At 51.2% G+C, this 16,831-nt stretch overlaps 1 protein-coding gene across 1 annotated transcript in view; it reads left to right on the forward strand.

The window, feature by feature from the left end:
* The window catches only part of KIF18B (kinesin family member 18B), a 193,655-nt gene that overhangs the window by 19,368 nt on the left and 157,456 nt on the right, over positions 1 to 16,831 (forward strand). Inside the window, exons 3-5 of the mRNA XM_075328348.1 lie at positions 1,943 to 2,100; positions 3,627 to 3,731; positions 4,476 to 4,586. Of these exons, the coding sequence (XP_075184463.1) occupies positions 1,943 to 2,100; positions 3,627 to 3,731; positions 4,476 to 4,586 (374 nt within the window). The remainder of the gene's footprint in view (positions 1 to 1,942; positions 2,101 to 3,626; positions 3,732 to 4,475; positions 4,587 to 16,831) is intronic.

Consider the following 16,831-nt stretch of genomic DNA (forward strand, 5'->3'; position numbering starts at 1 on the left):
GGAATTTTGTTACTTACCGTAAATTCCTTTTCTTCTAGCTCTTATTGGGAGACCCAGCACCCGCCCTGTTGTCCTTCGGGATTTTTGGTTTTTTTTCGGGTACACATGTTGTTCATGTTGAACGGTTTTTCAGTTCTCCGATGTTACTCGGAGTGAATTTGTTTAACCAAGTTATTGGCTTTCCTCCTTCTTGCTTTTGCACTAAAACTGGTGAGCCAGTGATCCCACTGGGGGTGTATAGCCAGAAGGGGAGGGGCCTTACACTTTTTAGTGTAATGCTTTGTGTGGCCTCCGGAGGCAGTAGCTATACACCCAATCGTCTGGGTCTCCCAATAAGAGCTAGAAGAAAAGGAATTTACGGTAAGTAACAAAATTCCCTTCTTTTCCCAAGTTCCCACCTAACATGCACTGCCTTGCTCCATACAAGTAAATTAAGTGAGGAAGAGAATGCAGATTTTTAGCAGAAGACCAGACAGCCCCTTAAAAAAAACCCCAAAACACCAGGCCCGTCTTTAATCCGTTATACCGTAACGGACACTTTTTGCACCACTTCATATTATTCGTGCACAGGGATGCACAAGCCAGTTGTCGCCTTTAGAGTGAACTCCAATTTTGTCTCTAGCTTTTCCAACGCCGCGGTCCACACTGATGACTCTTTGTAAGTGGCTTTATATTTGGCACTTGGACTACTACAAAACAAAAATCACTCATGCTAAAATAAAACAGCAATAAATGTGAAAAAAAGGGCAAGTTCTCAAGGTTCTCCTCCCGATGCCAACATTGGGTGCATGGTAAGGTGGATTATTGGTGCCCGCAGCACCCCTCTCCTGCCAGACACCAGCCTCATGTGTTTGCTAATCTTGTGTACATCGGGGAGCCGCCTCGCCCCTGTTATTAGGCCATTTACTGCGACTCGGCGTGCAGGAACGGGTATTGAATTCATGTAAGCAATAATCCACAACAATGGATTTATTTTGAGCCGCCGGCCGTATAACGATCGCGCCTGCTTGTTCTCAGCTACGCTTCATTAGCGCCAGAGTCGGTAATCCCAGCCGTCTGTTATTCATTGCGTCTCGTCTGTTTGTACGTGGCGGCGTCTGCTGCGCACGAGATGCTTTTGTAATCGCTTGTAGACAAGGTGGCCGGAGACTGGAAGAGGACACCATTGTTTATAGCCTTGTCAGGAGAGGTGTTTAAAGAGTCACGGTCGTCAGTGTCGGGTTATCGGATCCCACCATTGTGTGGCCTTCATGAGATGTTCCCAAATTTAGTCATCGGTATTGATATGATTGCAGCGTGTAAGAGATTATTTTACCGTAATCTCCATGAAAAGGGTTAATTCAGGCAGAAAGTCTACAAAGGTGAGTTCTGACTCCATTGGGTTCAACTGTTTTAAAGGGTTAGTTCTATCTTCATATTTGGATAGTTTACGTAAAAAAAAAGCACGTTTGCAATTTACTGCTTATTAAAATTTGCAGCCGTTCTTGAGATATTAACACTTTTTGTTTTGTTTACAACTTGTTGCCTTGGAAACCGACCACCGCCGCAGTCTTGTTTATAAACACTGCACTGTAGCGTGACGCACTCCAGTAATCCCTGGCCAGCTTCAGGCCTGTGCTTACAAGCTCAGCTGAAAAGAGATTGTAAACACGGCGCATATTCCACTGCATAGCAGCGGTGGTCGGTCTCCAAGGCAACGGACTGTAAACAGAAGTGTTAATATCTCAAGAACGGCTGACAATTTTAATCAGCTATAAATTGCAAAATGACTTGTGTTTACATGCACCATCCGAAAACACACAGTACTGCTTTCTTCTTTTCCCCCTCCTTTTCTTGCAGTCCATAATGGGGCATTCATCCAAATCACAATAAAATGTCAATGACTCCATTACCTACCTGCAGGTGATCAATTTATTTCATGCCTCATCTTTTTCTATTTTAGTTTTTGCTTATGGAGCCACAGGAGCAGGGAAGACTCATACGATGCTGGGAAGTGAAGCCGACCCCGGAGTCATGTATCTCACCATGATCGAACTGTATCAGCGGATAGAAGCCATCAAGGAGGAGAAGTCGTGTGAGGTGCTGATCTCCTACCTGGAGGTAATGGACCCTGCGGGCGCAAGGAAATGGTCTGCAAAACTGTTTAACACATTCTTTCCTCCCCCCCCACACCCCCAGCTAATTTCTGTTTCCTCACATTCCTTTTATCCTTCCTTTCTCCCAAATGTTATAGCTTTATTTATTTATTTATTTTCTGGGCCAAGTTGTAGTTTTTAATAACCCTATTTATTTTACCATATAATGTAATTTCAAGACGCCTCCTGTGTGGAGACACTAGTCGCCTGCATTGCTCAGGTGGGATTTTGGCCATTCTTCTTCACAAACACTCCTCACATCCTGCAGGTCCCGGATTCTTCTATGAACTCTGAGCTTTAGTTTCTTCCATACATTTTCTATTGGATTCAGCTCCGGTGATCGGCTCGGCCATTCTAGAAGCTTTGTTTTCTTTAGGGCCCCATCACACACCGAGATAAATCTTTGGCAGATCTGTGGTTGCAGTGAAATCATGGACATATTGTTCCATTTGTACACAGCCACAAACCTGGCACTGATTGTCCACAATTTCACTGCAACCACAGATCTGCCGCTGATTTATCTCTGTGTGTGACAGGGCCTTTTCTCAGAAACCAATTGAGACTTTCCTTGGCTGTGTGTTTGGGATCATTGTCTTGCCGAAATGTCCACCCTCGTTTCATCTTCATCATCCGGGTAGATGACAGCCGATTTTATCAAGAATGTCTACGTACATTGGTCCATTCATCCTTCCTTCAAACATAGGAAGTTTGCAACTGCCAGATGCTGAAAAATAGCCCCACACCATGATGTTCCCACCACCACACTTCACTGTTGCTGGTGTTTTTTGGGTGATTTTGCCTTTTGACCTCCAACAGGATGTGTATTATGGCATCCAAAGAGTTCAATGTTGATCTCCTCTGACCAGACTATATTCTCCATTATTTCACAGACTTGCCTAAATGCTCTTGAACCTGCTTTTTGTTCAGCAATGGAGTCTTGCCTTGTGAGCATTCATACAGGCCATGGAGGGGGTGTGCATTACTTATTGTGTTAGTTGTGGTTTTTTTTTATAACAAGACAATGACCAAGTGCTGTATTTACAGCAGTGGCCCTGCGCGTTAACCACTTACTATTGTACAGTTACGGCTCAGGATCTCCTTTTGAAATCTAGCAGGAGCAGGTCCTGTCCTCGGCTGTCGGATACAGTTAGGGATCCTGGTGATAAGACAGAAGCAGTTTATTACCGCTTCTGTCTTCTATTTCGCCAGCTATAGAGCACTGGATAATGGTTCTGTGGCATGTGCTGGTCACTGGCCGGTACATAGCAGTCCTAGCAGGTCAGATCCGCTCTGCTAGTGGTGTGTGAGGGATGATGAGCCTATGGATGTCGGGAAAGAGGTTAAAGGGATTGTCCGGGATTCATAAACAAAACACATTAAGGCATAATTTAGTTAGTCTTTAGGATTCTGAACCCGCATATACTTCCTTAAATGTCTTGTCACCCTTACTATTCCAGAACTGAGCTTTATTTTTTCTCTCTGGTTTTTCAGGTCTACAATGAACAGATCCAAGACCTGCTGGAACCCAAAGGGTTTTTGGCAATCAGAGAGGATCCTCAGAAAGGCGTTGTAGTTCATGGTCTCTCCTTTCATCAGGTAAGTGATCATGCGTCCATCTCCAAAGTTCAAGCCTGGCACAGTTCCCCTCCCCCCCCTGAACTAATAAATTACAGATTTAGTCTACGGCAACTAAAGAAAATATGTAAAAAGTAGTTGAAAAAAATTCACTGCACTTTTGTCCCAATCCCAAACAGAAAAAAAGTCTATCTGGTATTGCTGCATCCACAAAAGTTTGCCTTATCATTTGTATAAAATCACTTAAAGGGATTGTCCACTACTTGGACAACCCCCTTTGTTATTCCACGTTTTCCCCCGGTAAAATCATAAAGACTATACTCTCCTCCCATACCGGTGCCATTTCAGCGGTGCGGTGGCTCTCGTGGGGTTATGACATCACGCTAGTCCCACATCCAATCAGCGCCCACTTCTGTGTCCCCGCCTTTGGACCAATGAACAATCAGCAGGAAGTGAGCTCAGCGGCTGTGCGCACTTCCTGTTGCTTCACTCATTTGGTCCATAGGTGGGAGAGATTCACTCATTTACGGCACTCTCCCCCTCCCCAAAAAAATGCGATAAAACACCCCTGGTCATTATATTACTGGACCAAAATCCTTTTATCTAATATTGCCCAGAGCAAACTGTGATCCATCCCTTTGTCTGTTGGAGGTGATATTTGGCACATCTTGGATTCCTGCCAATTAAGTAGACTGTAATGTCCCCCAACATCTTTCCAAATATAAACAGATCCTTTAATAGGTTTGTTTCCTTTTATATCCAAAGCCCAAATCTGCAGAGCAGCTACTGCAAATGTTGGCTAACGGGAACCTGAACCGGACGCAGCATCCGACAGACGCGAACGCAACATCATCCCGGTCACACGCTGTTTTCCAGGTAAGATCACCTTTAAATTCACCTCACCTCTGTTATTTGCTCCATTCATTCTTTATGGGGCTGATGAGAACTGCGTTTGGCCTTTTCCGGCCGGCCTTTAGAGAATGACTGGCATCCGACCTGCTGTTCCAGATCGTAACGAGAATAAAAGTGCCCTGTCGGGGATGACCACTCCCTCCCTCCCCCCATTCTGCTGATCATTGCAGGTCCCAGCGGTCGGACCACAACTGATTAATAAGCTTTCACCTGTCACCTTGTTTGCACTGGACAACACCTTTTTAAGGAAATGGAAACTGTGCAGCGTAAAGTACATTTATCACTTATCCCTGCCCTATAGGACTTGATTGACATTCTCGAGGACAGGACTTAAAATGACAATCCCTGTCCTCCGTGCTGTCAATCCAGCCTGCTAGGGATTTAAAGGGAACCTGTCACCAGATTTGGCGACTATAAGCTGCGGCCACCACCACTGAGCTCTTATATACAGCATTCCAGAATACTGTATATAAGAGCCCATGCCGCGCTGTATAACGTAAAAAAACACTTAAGGGGTGGTCTGGTCCAATGAATGTCGCTGCTCTTCGGTCCGGCACCTCCTCTCTGCTTCGATCTCCGTCCTCCTTCTATCCAGCTCAGGCCGATATTGAGCTCCTGCGTCGCAGGCGCACTTTGATCTGCCCTACTCAGGGCAGATCAAAGTCCTGTAATGCGCAGGCGTGAGGAAAGGGTAAAGACCGCCTGCACATGTGCACTACAATACTTTAATGTGCCCTCCGCTGGGCAGATCAAAGTGTGCTTGCACAGGACCTCAAAGCCGGTCAGTGTGGATGACGTAGGACACGTCATGCACACCCTGTTCATTCAGAAGCGCGGTCACAGCGCACACAAGTACGTGCATCATCGCTGGTGAGGCTGAATTGACTAGCATGTTAGTACGCCCCGATCTTTAGAAATACTTTTGCTAAAGATCTCTTTATCTATGCTAGTGTATACAAGGACAGTTAGGCAGGGATTAGCAATATGTACCCAGAACTGCTCGTGGTTCTGGGTGCATATTGCACCTGACAGGTTCCCTTTAAGACAAACAGCTTGTAAGAGCTAACGGGGAGAAGCATTTCACAAGCAGGAGACAGGGTAGATGGTCAGATATTGCGTCTCATAGAATCCACTGATAGGCTGCAATAAATAGTATACATTGTGTCACAGAAGCAGTGAACACACAGTGGTATAGGTACATTTTTTAGACTTAAGGCTACATTCACATGTTGTGGCCACAGTCCGTTTTTGTTTTCCTATGACCTACAGGATGACATAAGCTATCACAACATGCTCGAAACAGCTGTCAAAGCTCTTCCCACGTAGTATATGTTCTCCATGCAATGCAGCTAAGAATATAATTTTGCCTAAGTACAAGAACAGTCTGCTTTCTGTCTATTATCTGTGAGTTTTGTATGCAGAATCCCCAGTATATCTTGTGAGTTACAGCTTTGGTCAGTCTCCACTGCCTTTTGCTTGTAAGAGCTGACCGGGAGAAACCTTTCACAAGCAGATGGCAAGGGAGAAGGTCAAAAGCTGCATCTCATAGGATCAACTGATATACTGCATCAAATTCCATGCCATGAGGCACAGAAGCAGTGAACACAAAGGTATATGTACTTTGTAAGGATATAATTTCATACAAGAGCAGGTTTTTAGCAGATATACTGGTGATTCTGCACATAACACTCACAAATTATATATTTCTTTGTCGCTCCATTGGGAGACCCAGACAATTGGGTGTATAGCTTCTGCCTCCGGAGGCCACACAAAGTATTACACTTAAAAGTGTAACCCCTCCCCTCTGCCTATACACCCTCCCGTGCCTCACGGGCTCCTCAGTTTTATGCTTTGTGTTGAAGGAGGCACACATGCACGCAAGCTCCACATTTTAGTCAGCAGCAGCTGCTGACTTTATCGGATGGAAGAAAAGAGGGCCCATATAACAGGGCTCCCGGCATGCTCCCTTCTCACCCCACTCTGGTCGGCGGTGCTGTTAAGGTTGAGGTACCCATTGCGGGTACAAAGGCTGGAGCCACATGCTGTTATCCTTCCCCATCCTTTCGGGGCTCTGGGTGAAGTGGGATCCTAACCGGTCACCATGCACTGGGACCGTGCTCCCTCCGCAGCCCCTGGGGGAATCTGCTGGACAGGAGACCGGGTATCGTCAGGGACAGGCCCTGCTCCTCTGAGGTACTCTGTGTCCCCTTGTGGACGGCGCATAGAGCGCCTGTGTAACGGACGCTGCAGCAGCTGCTGGGTGTTTTGTGTCGCTGGACTACCGCGCCGACCGCGCTTGTTTGCCGGCCGCGCTAATAAATTTAGTCCCCGGCTTTTGCGGCCTAGTACCGCAAACTCCCGCCCCCGGGCCTGCCAGTCAGGGGTAAGGGCGGGACGCTAGACTAGACGTCAGCGGTGAGGGCTGGAGCATACTGAGGTATCCTCCTCCCCCCTCACTATGCACTGCAGGGCACCAGATTCCCGCACTTTCTGAGGCATGCCCACGGCTCCCTCCTCCTCTCAGAACGCTGGCAGCCATTCCTATCAGCACTTCTGACTCTGGAGAACTTCAGAGGGGAGACAACAGCCGAGCTCCATAGCTCTGGGAGGCCCAGGCAGGGAATCTGGTGGTCACACAACCGCTGAGGGCGGTCGGTAAGCCGCACCTGTTACTAGGTGCTGGCCCCCCTGGGTGCCGAAGTGTATATTTATATACTTATATTGTATACATTTACTCTGTTCGGCCGCACTATTTGCTTTTGGCTATATACCCTCACTGATTGCTCTAAGAGGAGACAACAGCATGTCGTCCGCAAAAAGCAAGGGTGCCAAGGCACAGGCTTATTTTGCAACCTGTACCTCTTGTGCGGCTATGCTACCTGCAGGTTCCACCTACCCTCATTGTGTGCAATGCTCGGCCCCTGTGACACTCACTCAGCCGGAGCCTCAGCCACTAGTGGGACCCTCGGCCCAGGTAGAAACACCGGCTGCCACTGTCCAGGTGGCAGGGACAGAGTTTGCAGTGTTGGCTGACAAACTTTCTGAGTCAATTTCTCAATCCATGGCCCAGTCTATGGATAGATGGTCTGCTAAGATACTAGAAGCCTTGCAGTCCAGACCGGTAACACAGGCCCCGGGCACTGTTGAATCATTGCCCTCAGACCCCCCTCGGTCGGCGCAGCAAAGTGCTCCTGGGGCGACTCATAGGTCCCACGGTGAGGACTCCGACACGGACCGCAGTCCCAGACCGGCTAAGCGGGCTCGCTGGGAGCTTCCCTCGACTTCATCACACTGCTCAGGGTCTCAGCATGAGGACTCTCTGGAGGATGAAGCGGAGGTGGCAGATCAGGACTCTGATCATGACGCCGCTCTCAATCTTGATACACCTGAAGGGGACGCCATAGTAAACGACCTTATAGCGTCCATCAATCAGGTGTTAGAACTCCCTTCTCCAACTCCTCCGATTGAGGAGTCAGCTTCTCAGCAGGAGAAATTCCAATTTAGGTTTCCCAAACGTACACGGAGTGCGTTTCTCTATCACTCCAACTTCAGAGATACAGTCCAGAAACACCGAGCTTTTCCGGACAAGCGCTTTACCAAGCGCCTTAATGACACACGTTACCCCTTCCCCCTGACGTAGTTAAGGGTTGGGCTCAGTGTCCCAAGGTGGATCCTGCAATCTCTAGACTGGCGGCTAGATCCATAGTTGCAGTGGCAGATGGTTCATCACTCAAGGATGCCACTGACAGGCAGATAGAGCTCCTGATGAAATCCATCTATGAAGCTATAGGCGCGTCTTTTGCTCCGGCATTTGCAGCCGTCTGGGCACTCCAAGCTATATCAGCTTGTCAGGCTGAGATTAATGCAGTCACACGTGCCTCTACTCCACAGGTTGTGTCTTTAACCTCTCAGGCGTCGGCTTTTGCGTCCTACGCCATGAATGCTGTCCTGGACTCTGCGAGCCGTACGGCGGTAGCATCCGCCAATTCAGTGGCAGTCCGCAAGGCCATGTGGCTACGCGAATGGAAAGCAGACTGCTTCCAAGAAGTTCTTAACCGGTTTGCCATTTTCTGGCGACCGTCTGTTTGGCGAGCAATTGGATGAAATCATTAAACAATCCAAGGGAAAGGACTCGTCCTTACCCCAGTCCAAACCAAACAGACCTCAACAACGGAAGATACAATCGAGGTTTCGGTCCTTTCGGCCCTCAGCCAGGTCTCAATTCTCCTCGTCCAACAGGCCACAGAAGGGCCAGAGGAGCTCTGATTCATGGCGGTCTAAGTCACGTCCTAAAAAGACCGCCGGAGGAACCGCTCCCAAAGCGGCCTCCTCATGACTTTCGGCCTCCCCAAACCGCATCCTCGGTCGGTGGCAGGCTCTCCCGCTTTTGCGACGCCTGGTTGCCACATGTCCAAGACCGATGGGTGAGAGACATTCTGTCTCACGGTTACAGGATAGAGCTCAGCTCTCGTCCTCCGACTCGTTTCTTCAGAACATCTCCGCCCCCCGAGCGAGCCGATGCTCTTCTTCAGGCGGTGAGCACTCTGAAGGCAGAAGGAGTGGTGATCCCTGTTCCCCTTCAGGAATGGGGGCACGGTTTTTACTCCAACTTGTTTGTGGTGCCAAAAAAGGACGGATCTTTCCGTCCCGTTCTGGACCTCAAACTGCTCAACAGACATGTGAAAACCAGGCGGTTCCGGATGGAATCTCTCCGCTCCGTCATCGCCTCGATGTCCCAAGGAGACTTCCTAGCATCAATCGACATCAAGGATGCTTATCTCCACGTGCCGATCGCACCAGAGCATCAGCGCTTCCTGCGTTTCGCCATCGGGGACGAACACCTTCAGTTCGTAGCACTGCCTTTCGGCCTGGCGACAGCCCCACGGGTCTTCACCAAGATCATGGCAACAGTGGTAGCAGTCCTACACTCTCAGGGACACTCGGTGATCCCTTACTTAGACGATTTTCTTGTCAAGGCCCCCTCCCGGGTGGCATGCCAACACAGCCTGAACATTGCTCTGGAGACTCTCCAGAGATTCGGGTGGATCATCAACTTCCCAAAGTCAAAATTGACACCGACCCAATCACTTACATATCTCGGGATGGAGTTTCATACTCTCTCAGCGATAGTGAAACTTCCGCTGGACAAACAGCGTTCACTACAGACAGGGGTGCAAGCTCTCCTTCGAGCCCAGTCACACCCCTTGAGGCGCCTCATGCACTTCCTAGGGAAGATGGTGGCAGCAATGGAGGCAGTTCCATTTGCGCAGTTTCATCTGCGTCCACTCAAATGGGACATTCTCCGCAAATGGGACAGGAGGTCGACGTCCCTCGACAGGAACGTCTCTCTTTCACTGGCAGCCAAAACCTCTCTTCAGTGGTGGCTTCTTCCCACTTCTTTGTCGAAGGGGAAATCCTTCCTGCCCCCATCCTGGGCTGTGGTCACGATGGACGCGAGTCTGTCAGGGTGGGGAGCGGTCTTCCTCCACCACAGGGCTCAGGGTACCTGGACTCAGACAGAGTCCTCCCTTCAGATCAATGTTCTGGAAATAAGGGCAGTGTATCTAGCCCTAAAGGCGTTCCAGCCGTGGCTGGAAGGCAGACAGATCCGAATTCAGTCGGACAACGCCACGGCGGTGGCATACATCAACCACCAAGGCGGCACACGCAGTCGTCAAGCCTTCCAAGAGGTTCGGCGGATTCTGCTGTGGGTGGAAGCCACAGCCTCCACCATCTCCGCAGTTCACATCCCGGGCGTAGAAAACTGGGAAGCAGATTTCCTCAGTCGCCAGGGCATGGACGCAGGGGAATGGTCTCTTCACCCGGACGTGTTTCAAGAGATCTGTTGCCGCTGGGGAATGCCAGACGTCGACCTAATGGCGTCCCGGCACAACAACAAGGTCCCGGCATTCATGGCACGGTCTCAAGATCACAGAGCTCTGGCGGCGGACGCATTAGTTCAGGATTGGTCACAGTTTCGACTGCCTTATGTATTTCCTCCTCTGGCACTACTGCCCAGAGTGTTACGCAAGATCAGGTCCGACTGCCGCCGCGCCATCCTCATCGCCCCAGACTGGCCGAGGAGGTCGTGGTACCCGGATCTGTGGCATCTCACGGTGGGTCAACCGTGGGCACTACCAGACCGACCAGACTTGCTGTCTCAAGGGCCATTTTTCCATCTGAATTCTGCGGCCCTCAACCTGACTGTGTGGCCATTGAGTCCTGGATCCTAGCGTCTTCAGGGTTATCTCAAGAGGTCATTACCACTATGAGACAGGCCAGGAAACCAACGTCCGCCAAGATCTACCACAGGACGTGGAGGATCTTCCTATCCTGGTGCTCTGATCAGGGTTTTACTCCCTGGCCATTTGCCTTGCCCACTTTTCTGTCCTTCCTCCAATCCGGAATGGAAAAGGGTTTGTCTCTCGGCTCTCTTAAGGGACAAGTCTCGGCGCTCTCCGTGTTTTTTCAAAAGCGTCTAGCCAGGCTTCCGCAGGTACGCACGATCCTGCAGGGGGTTTGCCACATTGTCCCTCCTTACAAGCGTCCGCTAGAACCCTGGGATCTGAACAGGGTGCTAACGGCTCTTCAGAGACCACCTTTCGAGCCAATGAGGGATGTTCCTCTTTTACGCCTTTCGCAGAAGGTGGTCTTCCTAGTGGCAGTCACATCACTTCGGAGAGTGTCTGAGCTAGCTGCACTGTCATGCAAAGCCCCCTTCCTGGTGTTTCACCAGGATAAGGTGGTCCTGCGTCCGGTTCCGGAATTTCTCCCTAAGGTGGTATCCCCTTTTCATCTCAATCAGGATATCTCCTTACCTTCTTTTTGCCCTCATCCAGTTCACCAATGTGAAAAGGATTTGCACTTGTTAGATCTTGTGAGAGCACTCAGACTCTACATTTCTCGTACGGCGCCCCTGCGCCGTTCGGATGCGCTCTTTGTCCTTGTCGCTGGCCAGCGTAAAGGGTCGCAGGCTTCCAAGTCAACCTTGGCTCGGTGGATCAAGGAACCGATTCTTGAAGCCTACCGTTCTTCTGGGCTTCCGGTTCCTTCAGGGCTGAAAGCCCATTCTACCAGAGCCGTGGGTGCGTCCTGGGCATTGCGGCACCAGGCTACGGCTCAGCAGGTGTGTCAGGCGGCTACCTGGTCGAGTCTGCACACTTTCACGAAACACGATCAGGTGCATACCTACGCTTCGGCAGATGCCAGCCTAGGTAGGCGAATCCTTCAGGCGGCGGTTGCCCACCTGTAGGAAGGGGCCGTTTTACGGCTCTTTTATCGAGGTATTCTTTTACCCACCCAGGGACTGCTTTTGGACGTCCCAATTGTCTGGGTCTCCCAATGGAGCGACAAAGAAGAAGGGAATTTTGTTTACTTACCGTAAATTCCTTTTCTTCTAGCTCCTATTGGGAGACCCAGCACCCGCCCCTGTTCCCTTCGGGCTGTTGTTTTTTTTTGTGTACACATGTTGTTCATGTTCATTGTTCTTTGGTTCATGGTTTTCAGTTCTCCGAACATCCTTCGGATTGAATTTACCTTAGACCAATTTATAAGTTTCCTCCTTCCTGCTTTGGCACCAAAACTGATGGGCCCGTGATGCACGGGAGGGTGTATAGCAGAGGGGAGGGGTTACACTTTTTAAAGTGTAATACTTTGTGTGGCCTCCGGAGGCAGAAGCTATACACCCAATTGTCTGGGTCTCCCAATAGGAGCTAGAAGAAAAGGAATTTACGGTAAGTAAACAAAATTCCCTTCATTTGTGAGTGTTATGTGCAGAATCCGCAGTGTGTCTTAGTTTCAGCCCCTCTCCCTTGCCTTTTGCTTGCAAGAGCTGACAGGGAGAAACCTTTCTTTATCGTTCCTATGGGAGACCCAGACCATGGGTGTTTAGCTTCTGCCTCCGGAGGACACACAAAGTACTACACTAAAAAGTGTAGCTCCTCCCTCTGAGCTTATACACCCCCTGGAGAACCAGTCCTAGCCAGTTTATCGCTTTGTGTTCAGGAGGCATACATCCACACATGCATTCTCATCTGATTTGTTTGATTTTTGGAAAGAGTTTGAAGAAAAGTGGGTCCAAGTCTGGACTCCCGGCATGTCCCTTCTCACCCCACTGTGTCGGCGGTGTTGTTAAGGTTGATTTCCAAGGCTGGAGCCTTACATGCCGCGCTCCTTCACCATCCCTCCTGGGCTCTGGCTTGAAGTGGGAGCCAGCACGGTCTCCATGCCTGGCAGGAGTCCGGTCTCCATCCACAGCCCCTTGAGGATCCTGTTGGACCGGAGCACTCATCCCCAGGGACCTGGCCCTGCGTCTCAGCAGCTAAGTACTTGAGACGTTTATGTGTTGGGGGTCCCGGTTCTTTATTGTATGGGGAGAGTATGCTGTATATGATTATTTTGCCTTTTCCGGCGGGTTCTCTAGCTTTTGCCTGAGAACCGCGCCGATGGTGCCTGCTTGTCGGCCTCGCCGCTTAAATTTAGGCCCCGGCTTCGCCGGAGACCTTGTTTCGTTTTCCTGCACTCGCATGTCACTCATGCAGAGGGACAGGCTCGGCTCCTCCCGGCGGCCGTTCTACACAGGGGAGGGACACTCCCCACTGCTGGGGCGTCCCTCCTCCCCTGCAGGTCTCTATAGCCCTCCAGTTCCCGCTCTCCTATAGGAACGCCCCCTAGTCCCGCCCCCTCTCTTCGCTCCGGCGGCCATTTCTCACGCAGAGTTCACTCTGCTCTGGGACATTCTGCACTCTGCATCCCTGCTGTGGTGCTGTGCACTGGGGGACCGGGCTTCGGGATCTGGAGGGCACACAACACCGCGCCCAGCGGTCTGGTAAGCCACAGCCGGTCTCCGGTTGTGGACCTCTGTATATTCTCCCTGGGGTTCATTCTCTGCAAAGCCCCCACTCCAGCAGCATGTCTCACACAAGGAGCAAGGCTCCAAAGCTTTATTCTGCATGCACTGCATGTAAGCTCCTGCTGCCTGAGCCGAGCACCTGTCCACATTGTGATGTTTGCTCTAACTTGGCGGTGCCTCAGCCTGGAGTCTCACCCCCAGTGGTCTCTCAGGCTGCTTCTGCACCTGTGGCTGAACCCCCGGCCTGGGTAGAGTCCTTTTCTAGGTCCATATCCCAGTCATTTGCTGAGTCCATGGGACTTTTGTCCAGGACTTTGATGAATATGCATCAGCCCTCCTCACAGGGTGCCTCTAATACTCTTGACAGAGAACTCCTATCCTCTGACCTCCGTCCATCAGAGCTCACAGAGGATTCATCATCAGGTCCCAGACCCCGTCCTAAGAGAAGGCGCAGGGTTTCCTCCCCCCTCCTCATCCCACGGCTCTGTCTCAAGAGCTGACTCTCAAGATGAGGAGGATGCCCTCACTGGGGGCTCGGAGGCTATGTATCCCATCAATTTCTCTGAGGGTGACTCAGATCTTAGTGACTTGATTGCTTCTATTAATTCTGTGCCGGATCTCAGTCCGCCAGTCTCAGAGGAGCAACCCTCTTTGGCAGAAAAACATCAGTTTACCTCGCCTAAGAGAGTGAAGAGTGTGTTCTTTAACCACTCCAGTTTTCAGACCGCTGTGACCAAGCCCAGGGCCTGTCCTGACAAACGCTTTCCAAAGCGTGGTTCTGATGACCGGTTTCCATTTCCACCTGAGGTGGTCAAGGAGTGGTCTCACTCCCCAAAGGTAGACCCTCCGGTGTCTAGGCTCTCAGCCCGGACCGTTGTGTCGGTGGCTGACGGCACCTCACTTAAGGATTCCACTGACCGTCAGATTGACCTTCTGGCCAAATCTGTGTATGAAGCGGCGGGGGCCGCGTTTTCCCCGACTTTTGCAGCAGTGTGGGCTCTCAAAGCCATCTCTGCTTCTCTAGAGGAGATGCATTCCCTCACCAAGGAATCTATGCCCGAGATGGTTACCTTAACCTCTCAGGCTTCAGCTTTTTCATCTTATGCCATGTCTGCCATGCTGGTGACTGCTCACCGCACTGCGGTGGCTTCAGCTAATTCCCTTGTTATCCGCAGGATCTTGTGGCTTCGAGAGTGGAAGGCAGATTCTTCTTCCAAGAAGTTTCTTGCTGGGCTCCCTTTTGCTGGTTCTCGGCTGTTTGGTGAACAGCTGGATGAAATCATTAAGGAAGCTACTGGCGGGAAGAGTACTTCCATGCCACAAACCAAGACCAGGAAACCCGCCCAGGGTAGGAATCAATCGAGGTTTCGTTCCTTTCGTTCCTCCAACTGGTCATCCTCTAAGCCTTCCGCCTCTTCCGCTAACTCAGCTAAGGATCAAAAATCCAACTGGCGCACAAAAGCGCGTCCACAGAAGACCGCAGGAGGTCCTGCCACTAAGGCAGCCTCCTCATGACTCTCTGCCCGCTCCAGCCACGTCCTTAGTCGGCAGTGGCAGGCTGTCCCACTTTGGCGACGCTTGGTTAAAGCAAATCTCCGATCAGTGGGTGAGAGACATCATATCTCACGGCTACAGGATAGAATTCTCTTCCAGCCCGCCAAACAGATTTTTTCTCCCAACTCCCCCCTGCTCCAAGGCCGCCGCCTTCTCACAGGCCGTGGCATCCTTGCAGGCCAACGGTGTGACTGTACCAGTTCCTGCTCGAGAACGGTTCAGAGGTTTTTACTTAAACCTCTTCCTAGTTCCAAAAAAGGACGGTACCTTCCGGCCCATCCTGGATCTCAAGCTTCTCAACAAGCATGTCCGAGTGCGGCATTTTCGCATGGAATCTCTGCGATCAGTCATTGCCTCTATGACCCAAGGGGATTTCCTGGCGTCCTTCGACATCAGAGATGCCTATCTACATGTGCCAATCGCAGTGTCACACCAGCGTTGGTTACGTTTTGCGATAGGAGAGGATCATTTCCAATTCGTGGCTCTCCCCTTCGGGTTGGTCATGGCGGCAGTGATTGCGGTCCTGCACCTCCAGGGGTTGGCAGTGCTTCCTTATCTGGACGACCTTCTGGTCAAGGCTCCATCCAGCGCAGACTGTCAGCAGAGTGTCTCACTCACTCTCGCCACTCTAGCCCAATTAGGGTGGCTTGTCAATCTTCCCAAGTCCACCCTGACTCCGACCCAGAGTCTCACGTACCTAGGGATGCAGTTCGAGACTTTGCCGGCACTTGTGAAGCTGCCCTTAGTCAAACAGCAGTCTCTCCGGCTAGCGGTGCGCTCTCTGCTGCGGCCCCGCCATTATACCCTCAGGCGCCTGATGCAGGTGCTGGGTCAAATGGTGGCGTCCATGGAGGCGGTTCCCTTTGCCCAGTTCCATCTGCGCCCCCTGCAGCTGGACATTCTCCGCTGTTGGGGCAAGCGGCCTTCCTCCTTACACAGGTTAGTGACTCTGTCGCCACGGACCAGGAGCTCTCTTCAGTGGTGGCTTCGACCCCTCTCCCTGTCCCAAGGGCGCTCCTTTCTGACTCCGTCCTGGGTGATTCTCACCACGGATGCCAGCCTATCCGGCTGGGGAGCGGTATGCCTCCACCACCGAGCGCAGGGCACTTTGACTCCGTCCGAGTCAGCCTTTTCAATCAATGTGCTGGAAACCAGAGCTGTGCTTCTAGCTCTCCTAGCCTTTCACCACCTGTTGGCGGGCAGGCACATTCGAGTCCAGTCAGACAACGCGACAGCAGTTGCCTACATCAATCACCAAGGCGGGACACGCAGCCGCCTGGCAATGTTGGAGGTCCAACGCATTCTTCAATGGGCGGAGGACTCCAAGTCCACCATATCCGCAGTCCACATCCCAGGCGTAGAAAACTGGGAGGCAGATTATCTCAGCCGTCAATCCGTGGACGGTGGCGAGTGGTCCCTGCACCCGGCAGTGTTTCAGTCAATCTGCCGCAAGTGGGGCACTCCGGACGTGGACCTAATGGCATCCCGTCACAACAACAAGGTTCCGGTTTACGTGGCTCGCTCCCACGATCCTCAGGCCTTCGCCGCGGACGCTCTGGTTCAGGATTGGTCCCAGTTTCGTCTGTCCTACGTGTTTCCCCCTCTAGCTCTCTTGCCCAGAGTCCTGCGCAAGATCAGAATGGAGGGCCGTCGAGTCATCCTCATTGCACCGGACTGGCCCAGGCGAGCTTGGTATCCGGACCTGCTCCAACTGTCCGTAGAGATGCCGTGGCATCTTCCGGATCGCCCAGACCTACTCTCGCAAAGGTCCGTTTTTCCGCCAGAATTCTGCGGCACTCAATTT

This window comes from Anomaloglossus baeobatrachus, chromosome 11 (genome assembly GCF_048569485.1).
Source record: "Anomaloglossus baeobatrachus isolate aAnoBae1 chromosome 11, aAnoBae1.hap1, whole genome shotgun sequence".
NCBI classification, from domain to species: Eukaryota; Metazoa; Chordata; class Amphibia; order Anura; family Aromobatidae; genus Anomaloglossus; species Anomaloglossus baeobatrachus.